The sequence below is a fragment of the Capsicum annuum genome, chromosome 3 (genome assembly GCF_002878395.1).
Source record: "Capsicum annuum cultivar UCD-10X-F1 chromosome 3, UCD10Xv1.1, whole genome shotgun sequence".
Lineage (NCBI taxonomy): Eukaryota > Viridiplantae > Streptophyta > Magnoliopsida > Solanales > Solanaceae > Capsicum > Capsicum annuum.
Window position 1 is genome coordinate 233,141,137 of NC_061113.1, and position 12,516 is coordinate 233,153,652.

Here is a 12,516-nt window from a genome sequence, read left to right on the forward strand (position 1 = left end):
AACAATCATTGAATAAACTTGATTGAGACCTGGTGTTGGATCCATCATAAGAATCTGACTTGTTTGAGGCGAGTAAGTTTCATTAAGTCCCATAAGAAACTTCATTGTCTTCTGCAGGTGCAAGTACTCTACAAATGTCTTTGATTTTTCACAATCACATCCAGGAAATGGGATCACAGACTCAAAATCATCCCATAAGTCATTTAGACGTGAAAAAAAGATTGAAACACTCAAAGTACCTTGAGTCAAATCACCAATTTCTTTGTGCATGTGATAGATTCTGGTCGCATTGATTTTGTCAAATCGTTCCTTGAATCCTATCCAAATCTTTTGTGCACTGCTTGAATAGACGATACCTCTTCGCAATTCCTTCAAAACAGGAGCCATAATCCATGCTTGTGCAATTGCGTTACATCAATCCCATTGACGTAATTTGTACTCATTGCCGACATAACTCTCTCAACTGCAGGTTCCATCAATAAACCTTAATTTGTTCTTCACAAGCAGTGTAATTTTGACAGATCTACTCCACTTCGAGTAGTTTTCAGCACCAACCAGTAGCTGGGGAACCAATAAAGTACCCGGTGTATCAGACGGGTGAACGTAAAGAACATCATTACAGTCGATTTGATAAGGGTTAGAAGGTGTTAGTCCGGAAGTATTAACAAAGGTTCCAGTCGCCATTTCCAATCGAAATGAGCAAGTTCAGAAGGATGAAGCTAGATGGCAACAAAATCAATCGATGTATGGCTCTGATACCATGTTAAATTCACATCAACAGAAGAAGAGCTAAAAGGAGAAGAGAGAGAAAGAGAAGAGAGAACGAAATTAGAAACTGTATTGAATCAATTGAGAAAACTCTACTCAAAATATCTATGCTTACAGCTAATATACTTACAACTTTTATACATCTGTAAAATAACTGACTCACAGTCAACTAAACTAATCCAACTTCTAATTAACTAAATTCCTCTCTTAACAAACTCTAGACTGTACAACTTAATTAACTAGCAGTACAACTTGTTCTAACAGACAGAACATAGCATACTGAAAATGATCAACTAACTTCACGGAATCATCCTGTGTGCGAAGCTGTTGAATGAGGATACCTAGCACCCATGATCTTGTATTGGAATAAGACTTGACGCGAGAAAGATGGAGTCTTTCTGAAGTTAGGTTTCTACGGGAAGCAGATACGTTGGAAGATTCTCTTAATTCCAAAATTTACGCTTCAATATCAATAATTATATTTTACTAATATTTTAGGTAAGCACCTATTTTTCTTTTTAGTCTGCATAAAAAGAATGACTTTAATTTCAACTTTACACATTACATGTTTAAGACCGCAAATTAAGTCTAATCAATTATTAAAATGGAAAAGAGCCAAAAATGCCCTTAAACTATTCGAAATGGAATAAACATATTCCTTATTATTTTTTTGGCTAAAAAATGCCTCTCTCTCTCTTTAATGGAATGAAATTAAGCACACCATGCAGACAAAAATAACCACATGGCCAGTCCACGTGGAAAATCACTTCATTTGACCCCCATTTTTTGTCCATTTAAAATCCGACCTTCAAACTTGATTTTCATGTTCGATCTAAAACTTTGCTTATTTTAGGTATGTTGTTGTTGGTCAACTGTTGTAATTACAAGTCTCATATAGTTGTGCTGCGGTCTGAAGTAGAATTTAAAGTAGATGTTTGTTTAAAACGTATTGTCTCTGCTGAGAGACACCTCTTGCTTTGTTCATAGATTTTTTGGAAGTAATAATAATTTCTTTTTTGGATTTGGTTAGTTATTGGCAACTGCCAAATTTAGAAAATCACGGTGGCTGTTTAGTGTTTCCATGATAGTAGACTCGCGTCATGGAAAAAGAAGAGCTATTAAAGAAGGTGCAGTCAATCATCCTACTGCTGAGGATGCAAATGAACTCATTCTTAACAATGTATCTATAAAAACAAAGTTTCTTGCGAGAGGAATTTAGGGAGTACACAAGATGAATCGGAGGAGGCAAATACGATGAATGCTCGTATAGATGAACAGGAAAGGAAAATCTATGCAGATACTTTTGTTTGACATCCTGGTGCTCTGAAGAGTCACGTCGATGCAAATAATGAACTGGAGAAGGAAAATTCTTTAGCTGAAAGTACATTGAGTTCTTCACTTGCTAATAAAGATGAAAATGATCAAGTTCTCACCCCCGGAGAACTGAAAACGTTAAACAGTGGACAGAAACGTTCTGAAGTAGAGATGTCTGGTTTGAGTGGAAATAAAACTTATTACGTGAAGTGAACGCGACGTGGACTGACCATGTGGTATTTTTTGTCCACACAGTGTGCTTGGTGTCATTCCATTTTTAAGCCAAAAAATTAACAAAGGAGTGTTTTCGAACCAAAACACTAAGGGAGAGTATTTTTGCTCCATTTCGGATAGTTTAGAGATATTTTTGGCGCTTTAACCTTATTAGAAAAAAACCTATTTTATTAAAGTATCAATCAACCATTTAAGCAGGCTGAGTGACATTGAAACAAGACATTACACTTCATTTAACATCTAACTGTGGGAGGGAAATCATCAATAGAGAAAGCAAATAAAAAGAACAAATTATCAAATTTAAACAGAGTTAACTCGGGGGCAGATAAGAGCTCGTAATGGATCCTTCATCACAACGGTGAATTCTTGCTTCTCTGAGAGATCAACATCATCTCCTTGCACAGGCTTCCATTGAAAATGCCAAACCAAATTAGCCACAAAGTATTCTAAGTGAAGCATAGCCAACACAAGGCCAGGACATATTCTCCTCCCTGCGCCAAATGGCATCATCTTGATCTCTCTACTTCCCGTTATATCAAACCCTTCTATATCTGACCCTTCCACTAAGAACCTCTCTGGCCTAAATTCCAAGGGATTCTCCCACACCTTTGGATCTAAACCCATCTCTGCGACCATGAAATTGATGGTGGCATCCTTTGGGATGAGGTAGCCATTTAGTTCTACTTCCTCCGTCACTGTATGTGGAAGCACAAAGTGACCAGGTGGGTGCCGCCTAAGACCTTCCAATATCACTGCTTTCAAGTAGGGCATTTTCTGCAAATCCTCCTCCTTCACCCCCTCATTTGTTAACTTGCTCTGTTTTTCTCCCACTACACTGGCAATTTCTCGATATAGTTTTTCCTGAATGGAAGGCTTTTTGACCAAGTTGGCCATAATCCACTGTAAGGCATTGGACGTCGTGTCAGTTCCGGCGGTTAGGAATTCACTGCAGAGGGTTACGATTTCTCCTTGATTGAAGTTCCTCTGTTCCTCTGGTAACTCCAAATTCAACAGAGTATCCACATATGCCACCACATAATCATCACCTTGCTCAAGCTTTTGCTCTTTGGCCCTGCTTCGAGCTTCAATCAAAGGAATCAAGATATTCTCTTGCTCTTGTCGTAGTTCAATGAGTTCCTTCCAGCGATTCCAAAAAATTATTTTGCTAACTCTAGGTAAGAAATTGAGTATATTGAATCGTTGGAAATCCAGGAGCAATTTCCGCTGCATATTTTCAACTTTCTTGATTTGCGATTCCTCAAGCTTGTCCCCAAAACACATCAAAATAAGCAAACAGAACATGGCATACTGAAAATGATCAATTAACCTCACAGAATCAGCTTGTGCGCCGCGAAGCTGTTGAAGGAGGATACCCAATACCCAAGATCTTGCTTTGGAATAGGACTCGACGCGAGAAGGATGGAGTATTTCTGAAGTCAGGTTTCGACGAAGAAGCCGCCATAAAGGGCCATAAGGGGAGGCGCTGATGGTGCGCTGGTTACTATTGGCGATTGCACTGGTGGGCACAGGCCTTGGCCGGTCAGAGAAAACAGCGCCTTGTTGGACTAAAGCTTGATAGGCTAAAGAGTGATTTGCTACGAATATGGTGGAACGAGACCCAATATTGAGAGTGATGAGTGGACCATACTTAGCCTTAAGGTTGCGGAGCATGGGTTCCAAGTCGGTGAAGGACCTTCCGACCCATAATAAACTGCCAATCACTGGAAAAGTGTATGGTCCCGGAGGGAGTTTCTTCTTGAATTTGGAATTCAAATAGATGATAACATCATACAGGGATTTGAGCAAGAGAGTGATGCAGATACTGAGGACGATGATAATACAGCTTTGCATTGTTGTATAATTATTTTCTTCTAAATTATATCCTACTTGTATCATCAAGAAGTGATAAGCTTTTTACTTTTTTCCATTTTCATGTATACAGTTTATACTATTATATATAGAGCAATCAACAAAAGAGAATAGAATAATTAAAAAACTAGATGTTCCGTCGCTAGAAGATTCAACATAAATCACTCCAGCAATTTACATCTTGTTTGGATGGTTGTATGATTTATGCTATTGAGTTTCAATTATTTGATATGTTTTGATTTGCTATGGAGTTTAAGAATTTATTTGAATTGTTGTATGATTGTTTGATTTATGCTCTTGCGTTTTAATTTGTTTGAACTTTATGTCAGATAGTCAAATGTACTAAAATATTTTCTAATCTTTTATTTAGTCTTAGTGACACCTGAAAAATTGAAACTAAAGAATTGTTAAAAAGAGAAAAAAGACATTTTTATAAAACGGACTTAAACGAAGGGGAAGGGCATAAATAGCCTCTCAACTAGAGCATTGCCTTTTTTTTTTTTTTTGGTAAGAACTAAAACATTGCCAAGTGAATATGGCTCAAGTATTTTTTATTTTTTTTTGCGCCAAAGTGCAGCCATTGTTGATCAAGACTTGTTGACTTTGGCTGATTTCATCTTTTCTGTTACGCTTATTTTTTTTTCTCGTCTTTTTGTTAAAAATAAAAACTTTGACGTAATAGCCAAAAGCTCCCAACCTATTACCCGATTATCAACTATACATTTTTACTTCACGAGAATCATATTACACTTCTAAACTGTTTGAAACCAAAATTATTTCCTCTGTAAATAATCACAACCACACCAACCTTGGTTGTGGGAAAGTCCCCGTACTAATTTTGATTTCAAACAGTTAAGGAGGTAGTAGGACTCACCAGAAGTATATATTTGTAGTTGGAAATCAAATAATAGATTGGGGTGGGGATAGGGGGGCACTATTTTCTCTAAAATCTTTTTCTACTACCTTTAGAAAAACTTTTTCTAATCTTTTAAAAGCTGATCTTTTTTCTTTCTTATTTAATACAACTTTTTCTTATTAAATACATTTTGAGGCTAAATGATCATTTTCAGTATGCTATGTTCTATCTCTTGTCTTGATGTATTTTGAGGACAAACTTGACGAACCTCAAATCAAAAAAATTGAAAATATGCAGCGGACATTGCTCCTGGGTTTGGGACGATTCAATATACTCAATTACTTTCCGATAGTTGGCAAAATAGTTTTTGGAAATCACTAAAAGGAACTCATTGAACTAAGACGAGGTCCAGAGAATAGATCATTCCTTTGATTGAGGCTCGAAGCAGGGCCAAAGAACAAAAGACCATGCACTATGATGTATTTGTGGTGGCTTATGTGGAACTCAATTTCCACCTTGATTTCGTGAGTATACGCCTCTGCTTCGTTTATTTGTCGTGTTATTTTTCTTCATCTTCTTTCTTGTTGATAGAATTGATTAAGATCGATTATTGGAATCAAACGAATGATGAATTTGGACCTTATGTAAAAGAAAGTAGTGTTTGGTAACATTATCTCTAGTGAGGTTATAGTTTTGAATTCACGCCTTTCGAAAAATGAATTTCGTCGAGAAAAGTTGTGCTGTAGTATTTTATGGAGAGTTTTGTTTTATTCGTATTGTGCTTCTTTGATGATATTATAATGTTTTATGTATTTGTTCTCATTTGAAAATATATCACTGCTTATAAAAATTCTTGTGTACATTATTTGATACAACATAATAAAATTTAAATAATAATTAAAACAAACATTTTATTGAAGTATCAATTCACCATTCAAACAAGCTAAGCTACTTAGTTGTCACCTTGTTGATGAGGTTTCAATTCACCACATTGTAATCTTCTCTCCATTTTCTCTTTCCCACCCCGAATAAAAAAAATGAGCTAATAGTGCAATAAGGCATTAACCACTATTTTCCCTCTACCTTCCGGTGGGAGGGAAGTCCAGCAAGAGAGAAGATGCAAATAGAAAGAACTAATTACCAAATTCAAACTGAGTTAACTCTTGGACAGATACGGGCTCGTAGCGGATTCTTCATCACGACGGTGAATTCATGTTTCTCCGAGAGATCAACATTATCTCCTTGCACAGGATTCCATTGAAAATGCCAAACCAAATTGGCCATAAAGTATTTTAAGTGAAGCATGGCCAACGCATAGGCAGGACATATTCTCCTCCCTGAGCCGAACGGCATCATTTTGATCTCTCTACTTCCTGTAATATCAAAACCTTCCTTATCTGATCCTTCCACTAAGAACCTCTCTGGCTTAAACTCTAAGGGATCCTCCCACACATTTGAGTCTAAAGCCATGTCCGCAACCATGAAGTTGATGGTGGCATCCTTTGGGACAACGTAGCCGTTCAGCTCTACTTCCTCCGTCACTGTGTGAGGCAGTACAAAGTGACCGGGTGGATGCCGTCTAAGACCTTCCAATATCACTGCTTTCAAGTATGGCATTTTCTGCAAATCCTCCTCCTTCAACACTACCTCTGTCAACTTGCTCTTGTTTTCTCTCACTAGACCTGCAATTTCTTGATATAGTTTTTCCTGAATGGAAGGGTTTTTGACCAAGTTAGCCATAACCCATTGTAAGGTAGTGGACGTTGTATCAGTTCCGGCATTTAGGAATTCACTGCAGAGAGTTACCACTTCTCCATGATTGAGGTTCCTGTTTTCCTCTGGCAATTCCAAATTCAACAGCGTATCCACATAAGACACTACAAATTCATCACCGTGCTCAAGCTTTTGTTCTTTGGCCCTGCGCCGTGCTTCAATCAAAGGGATCAACATATTCTCCTGCTCTTGTCGTAGTTCCATTAGTTCCTTCCAGCGATTCTTAAAAATTATTTTTCCAACTCTAGGGAAGAAATTGAGTATATTGAATCGTTGAAAACCCAGGAGCAGCTTGCGCTGTATATTTTCAATTTGTTTGATTTGAGATTCCTCAGGTTTGTCCCCGAAACACATCAAGACAAGAAGACAGAACATAGCATACTGAAAATGATCAATTAACCTCACGGAATCATCTTGTGCGCCGCGAAGTTGTTGAAGGAGGATACCCAATACCCAAGATCGGGCTTTGGAATAGGACTTGACTCGAGAAGGGTGGAGTATTTCTGAAGTCAGGTTTCTGCGGAGGAGCCTCCATATGGGGCCGTAAGGGGCGAAGCTGATATTGCGCTGATTACTATGGACAATTGCACTGATAGGTACAGCCCTTGGCCGGTCAGCGAAAACAACGCCTTGTTGGACTAAAGCTTGGTAGGCTAAAGAGTGACTAGCTACGAATATGGTCGGACGAGACCCAATAGTGAGAGTGAATATTGGACCATACTTAGCCTTGAGGTCACGGAGCATGGGTTCCAAGTCTACGTTGGATCTTCCAAGCCATAATAAGCTGCCAATCACAGGAAAACTGTAGGGTCCTGGCGGGAGTTTCTTCTTTGATATGGAATTGCGGGAGATCATAAGATTAAACAAGGATTTCAGCAAGAAAGATGTGCATAGAGTTATGAAAATGATAAACCAGCTTTCCATTACTGTGTATTTCTTTTTTCTTCTTCCAATCAAGCTGAAATATCTACCAAGAAGAGAGAATTTATCAATAAATGAGAATGTATTCTGTCTTGTGATTTACATACATATTTAAATAAATCAATAGTCCACCCGACAAACTGAAACTGGACAGTAAAGAACGTGAAAGGAGATACGATTGAAGATTCTGTTAATCGCAACCTCGAAAAACTCAAATACGTTAGCGAATGTTAAAAATAATTGATTTATGTCACCCATTAAAAATTTGACTCATCTATGTCATTGACATTAATTGTAACTCTGATTTTTGTAAAACCATTTTCGGTACATGATCTCTTGTTAGAGGTCCACATTATCAAATCCAAATCAATTAATATTACTTCAAATTGGAATTATAAACACATTGCAAAATCACCACTGCAAAATAATGGCACAAAAGAACTTAGCAGTGACGGCCAAAATCACCACACTGTATTTGATCATAGTATATGAAAAATACATTTCACTTGCAAAAGTTTTCAAAAATTGAAATTTGATCCAAATACTAATTTTTTTTAGTAATTAAAAATTTAAATTATTTGTCAAAAATATTCGTCAAATAATGACAAATTATATGATCAAATATTATTTGTCAAATCTTTTTCAAAAAAATTATTTGAAAAATCTATGGTCAAATGAATCCTAAGTGTTGAGTTCGAAATCGAGAGAGCGTCATACAGAAGCTAGTAAATTTGCAAACCATAGAACGGTAATTTAGACGACACATAAAACAATACTAAAAAGACATATTATTGATATGATTTGTCAAATGGCCTACATATCTAAAACTAATATTAGAAAAATATAAAACATATTGGGGGAAATATCCCCCTAAACAAGACTCTTTAACGATTACATTGTGAATATTATTGTGTTCTGGTATGAGAAGGGGGTTTTCTATTTATTAATTTTCAAAATCATTTCTCTAAGAAAGAGATTATCCAAATATAGAAGAGTTTTATATTTTCATTATAGGAAAAGTAAATATGGTATTACTTTTATTTTCCTTACAAGAAAAGTAAATCTTAAACTTGGTAAGAAAATTAAGGCAAAAAACTCTAACAAATCTCTCATTTTTTACTCGATTTTTTTGACCTGATCTGTCTTTTCCATATCTTTGATTTTTATTCTTCGCATAGTGTTCATGACTGCTGTTTGGCATGCTTAAAAATGGAGTTTTTGGGTTAAAAATATATGAGTCATTTCGGGTTAAAAATATTAAAGTCCTCTAAAGGGTTAAAAGTGAGCTTTATTTTCAAATATGTAACAACATAATTGTTGAAAATAAGATTGACAATCGTTTCCACATGTAATTTTTGAACATTTATCTCCATTATCGTCAAATTGATTGCAATTTTGTTCAACAATTAGACCATCGAATCATTGAACAGTGGACTCTAATACCACTTGTTAGGTTCTAAATTGAGAGGATGTCACGCGAAAATTAATAGGTTTGCAAATCATGGAACGATAATTTAGAAGACACATAAAACAATACTAAAAAGACATATTATTGATATGATTTGTTAAATGACCTACATATTAAAAACTAATATTAGAAAAATATAAAATCTTATCTCCCCCTAAACAAGACTCTTTAACGACTACATTGTGGATACTATCGTGTTCTGGAATGAGAAGAGAGATCTTCTATTTATAGATTTTTAAAACCAATCCTCCAAGAAAGAAGTTAGCCAAATGTGGAAAGTTATATATTTTTCATTTTAGAAAAAGTAAAAGTAATTGTGGTATTATTTTTATTTTCCTTTGAAGAAAAGTAAAACTTAAATTTGATAAAAAAATGATGACAAAAAATTCTAACAAATCTCTAATACCAACACTAAGTAAAATGCTTATATGAAAAGTGAAATTAAAAGTTGCAAAAAAATTTAATTAAAAAAAGAAAAGAAATGAAGGACAGTAATAAAACGATTAAAGTATCCTTAATTTTCATCTGACTGCCCGCAACCCAATGGCTACAACGAAGAGGGGCTTATTCCGTCTTTATTAATAGCAGTAATCATAATAGCAAATCTTTCTATAATGATAGTATTTGTCTAAAAATTTCATGATTGTTAAGAGAGATGTTATATATATATACTGACGTTATAGATTCAGATCCCATTTAACAATTATAAATAAAAATATGTAAAATTAGAAAGAACATGAATATAAAAAGATAAATATTACTAACATTTTTCCTCGTGAAATAATGAAATAACTGATATTTATCATTTAAATATTTCTTTACATTAAAATTCGTACTTGAAATTTACTGTGTATATGACATTAATAATGATTATCCTAAATATTTTTATATTTTATTTTGTATATGATATATTTCTTATAAAAATTATTACATAATATTTGAGTATGCTGTTATAGGGAATTAATTTTACAAATAATGTACTCGATAATAATATTACTATTATAGGTAAAATATTACTATAGATATACAAAATATAATATGAAAAATTAATTTCGAAGAAAATTAGATTGCTATAATAAAATGTCATTACAACGGAGTGACATTATTATAAAATGCCATTACAATGGGGTGAAATTATTTTATGTGAATTTCAGAATAATAACTATTTTTTATATTTAATATTTGTATAGATTTAACGATTTCAGAACATAAATACATTATTTAATAAGTACTACTGAATTTGATAAAATTTGTATACAAACTTTTATTTCCGCCTCTAATTCCACCCAACTTTTTCCTCTATTAGTTGAAGGAAATGCTCTATTTTCACATTGAATTATATGCGAAAATATCGAGATACACTCAATTTAAAGGGGATCCTATTACTCTCTAAACTAATTAAAATCGTATTTTTGACAATCTTAGTTCCTACGTGATACATACGTGAACGTTCAGTGTGTTGGTACACGTATGTGTCATATAGGCACTAAGGTTGTCAAAAATATGATTTTAATTAGTCTAGAAAGTAGTAGGACCCCCTTCCTTTAAGTTCGAGTATATCTCAGCAATTTCGCTTATAGTTCAGGAGTGAGAGAGTGTATTTTCTCTATTAGTTGAGTACACCCTTTTCTCTATTGAGTCCATTTATAGTAACGTATATTATTTTCTCCGTCCCATTTTACTCATCCCGAATTTTTTAATTTGATTTTTTATTTTACTTGTCATTTTACATTAATCAAGACAAGACGATTTTTCCTCCCTTTTTATCCTTAGTATTAATTATTTTTCCTTCAAATTAAAATGTAAACATTATGTATAATGTCAAATTGGGACAAGTAAAATGGGAAGGAGGAAATATATTATCCTACTTAAGATGATTATCCTATTGCCACGTGAATCACGTCAAAAATTACTACCCATTTGTTATTTTCAAGTTGTCATGTTTCGCTTCTAAAAAATTATTTGACTAACTTTTATAGTTAAATAAAATTAAATTAGTTTAATATTTTGAAATTAAACTTTGAATATTTAAAAACTACACCACAGGTATTTGGATTTCTCTCAACCTAATAATAATTGAGAATACAAGTCCTTATAGGCAATTTAAAGTGATGTTTGCTAACACGTCACATTTGCTTAGGTAAATAACTATTTTTGTTACAATTTCTCAAAAACTAGATAACCTAGAGTTAGACGCCGACCACGAATTCAACTGAATTAAGTAATTTTGATTCAGTTTTTTTGTATGTACCTTAAAAATCAAAGAAGAGCTAGAAAAAGAAAAGCAATATCAACACTTAATAGCTCAATTTCTTAGTTCCAAAACAGAAGGTACCATTGAATATGTACATGAATGCATAAATTTACAAATCATGACTCAATGTTGACTCCTCACCTATGCATGACACTGTTTCTTTAAACAGAAAATTATTGACAGACAAGACTTTTAAAAATAAAAATAATTGTTATTGAAACAAGTAAGATATGAAGTTTGAATAGACCTACTTAAAAATTAAAGAAGTCACTCAACCACTATTTTATTTTTTTATAGGAGAAAAAAATAGTTGTGATCTCAACATTTTGTCGAGCCAAAGCTTTTATTTTTATTTTTTAAAGGAGTTTTTAAAAAATAAGAATAATTGTTATTGAACAAACCAATATAAGAAGTCAGTTATCTAGACAAAACTTATAATAAAATGATTCAAATATTTCGAGCTTATGATCTTCAACATTTATTGAATCGAAACTTTTAATAGGAGGAGAGATTTCTAGATTTAGAGTGTGTTCGGTGTGTGAATGAAAATATACTTTAAATTTTTTAATGTTAGGTTGGTCAAATAAATATGTCGGAATAAAGAAGGAGAAATGGAAGAGAAAATTACAATGTGAAAAATCAAACTTTCACCAATAAAATAAGAATTCAGTTAGCAAACCAATTGAGCTACTAAAAACCCAGAAATAACATTAAGAGCTAGCATTCTAATTGAGATTACAACTTCTTGTAAAAATATTGGAACCACAAAAATTCTCTTACTTGAAGGCGTTCTTTTGTTGTTGTCCTTAAGAATATTTCGCCGATTAGGGTGTATTCTCCAAGATTCAACAAGCCCTTCTAGTTTTAAGCTAGGAGTCATAAACTAACAAAGATTTATTTTTTAATTAGTAGAAAACCCAACGTGATACATACATACATACATACATACATATATACATACACATATATATTAGGGGTGGAATCTTTCTTGTCCCTTTTACTCTTAAATAGGGATGGGGCAGTGCGGTGCAGGTTTTTTTTAAATTCGTGAATTTAAAA

General features: G+C 33.9%; 3 protein-coding genes across 3 annotated transcripts in view; all 3 read right to left on the reverse strand.

Moving 5' to 3' along the window:
• LOC124896836 (nicotinate N-methyltransferase 1-like) overlaps window positions 1-387 on the reverse strand; it is a 947-nt gene extending 560 nt beyond the window's left edge. Inside the window, exon 1 of the mRNA XM_047408678.1 lies at window positions 19-387. Coding sequence (XP_047264634.1) covers window positions 19-387 — 369 coding nt within the window. The remainder of the gene's footprint in view (window positions 1-18) is intronic.
• A 1,930-nt stretch (window positions 388-2,317) lies between these two features.
• On the reverse strand, window positions 2,318-4,377 carry LOC107866076 (cytochrome P450 89A2). Its single transcript, XM_016712256.2, has one exon. It carries the CDS (start codon window positions 4,210-4,212, stop codon window positions 2,617-2,619), a length of 1,596 nt encoding a protein of 531 aa, XP_016567742.2. The 5' UTR covers window positions 4,213-4,377; the 3' UTR covers window positions 2,318-2,616.
• Window positions 4,378-5,932: 1,555 nt separating this feature from the next.
• Window positions 5,933-7,930, reverse strand: LOC107862941 (cytochrome P450 89A2). Its single transcript, XM_016708658.2, has one exon. The coding sequence runs from the start codon at window positions 7,736-7,738 to the stop codon at window positions 6,188-6,190; it is 1,551 nt and encodes a 516-aa protein (XP_016564144.2). The 5' UTR covers window positions 7,739-7,930; the 3' UTR covers window positions 5,933-6,187.
• Between the last annotated feature and the right edge of the window lie 4,586 nt (window positions 7,931-12,516).

Excerpts from the sequence above, each read along its gene's own strand:
- LOC107866076 (XM_016712256.2), bottom strand. The coding sequence starts at position 4,212 with ATGATACAAGTAGGATATAATTTAGAAGAAAATAATTATACAACAATG.
- LOC107862941 (XM_016708658.2), bottom strand. The coding sequence starts at position 7,738 with ATGGAAAGCTGGTTTATCATTTTCATAACTCTATGCACATCTTTCTTG.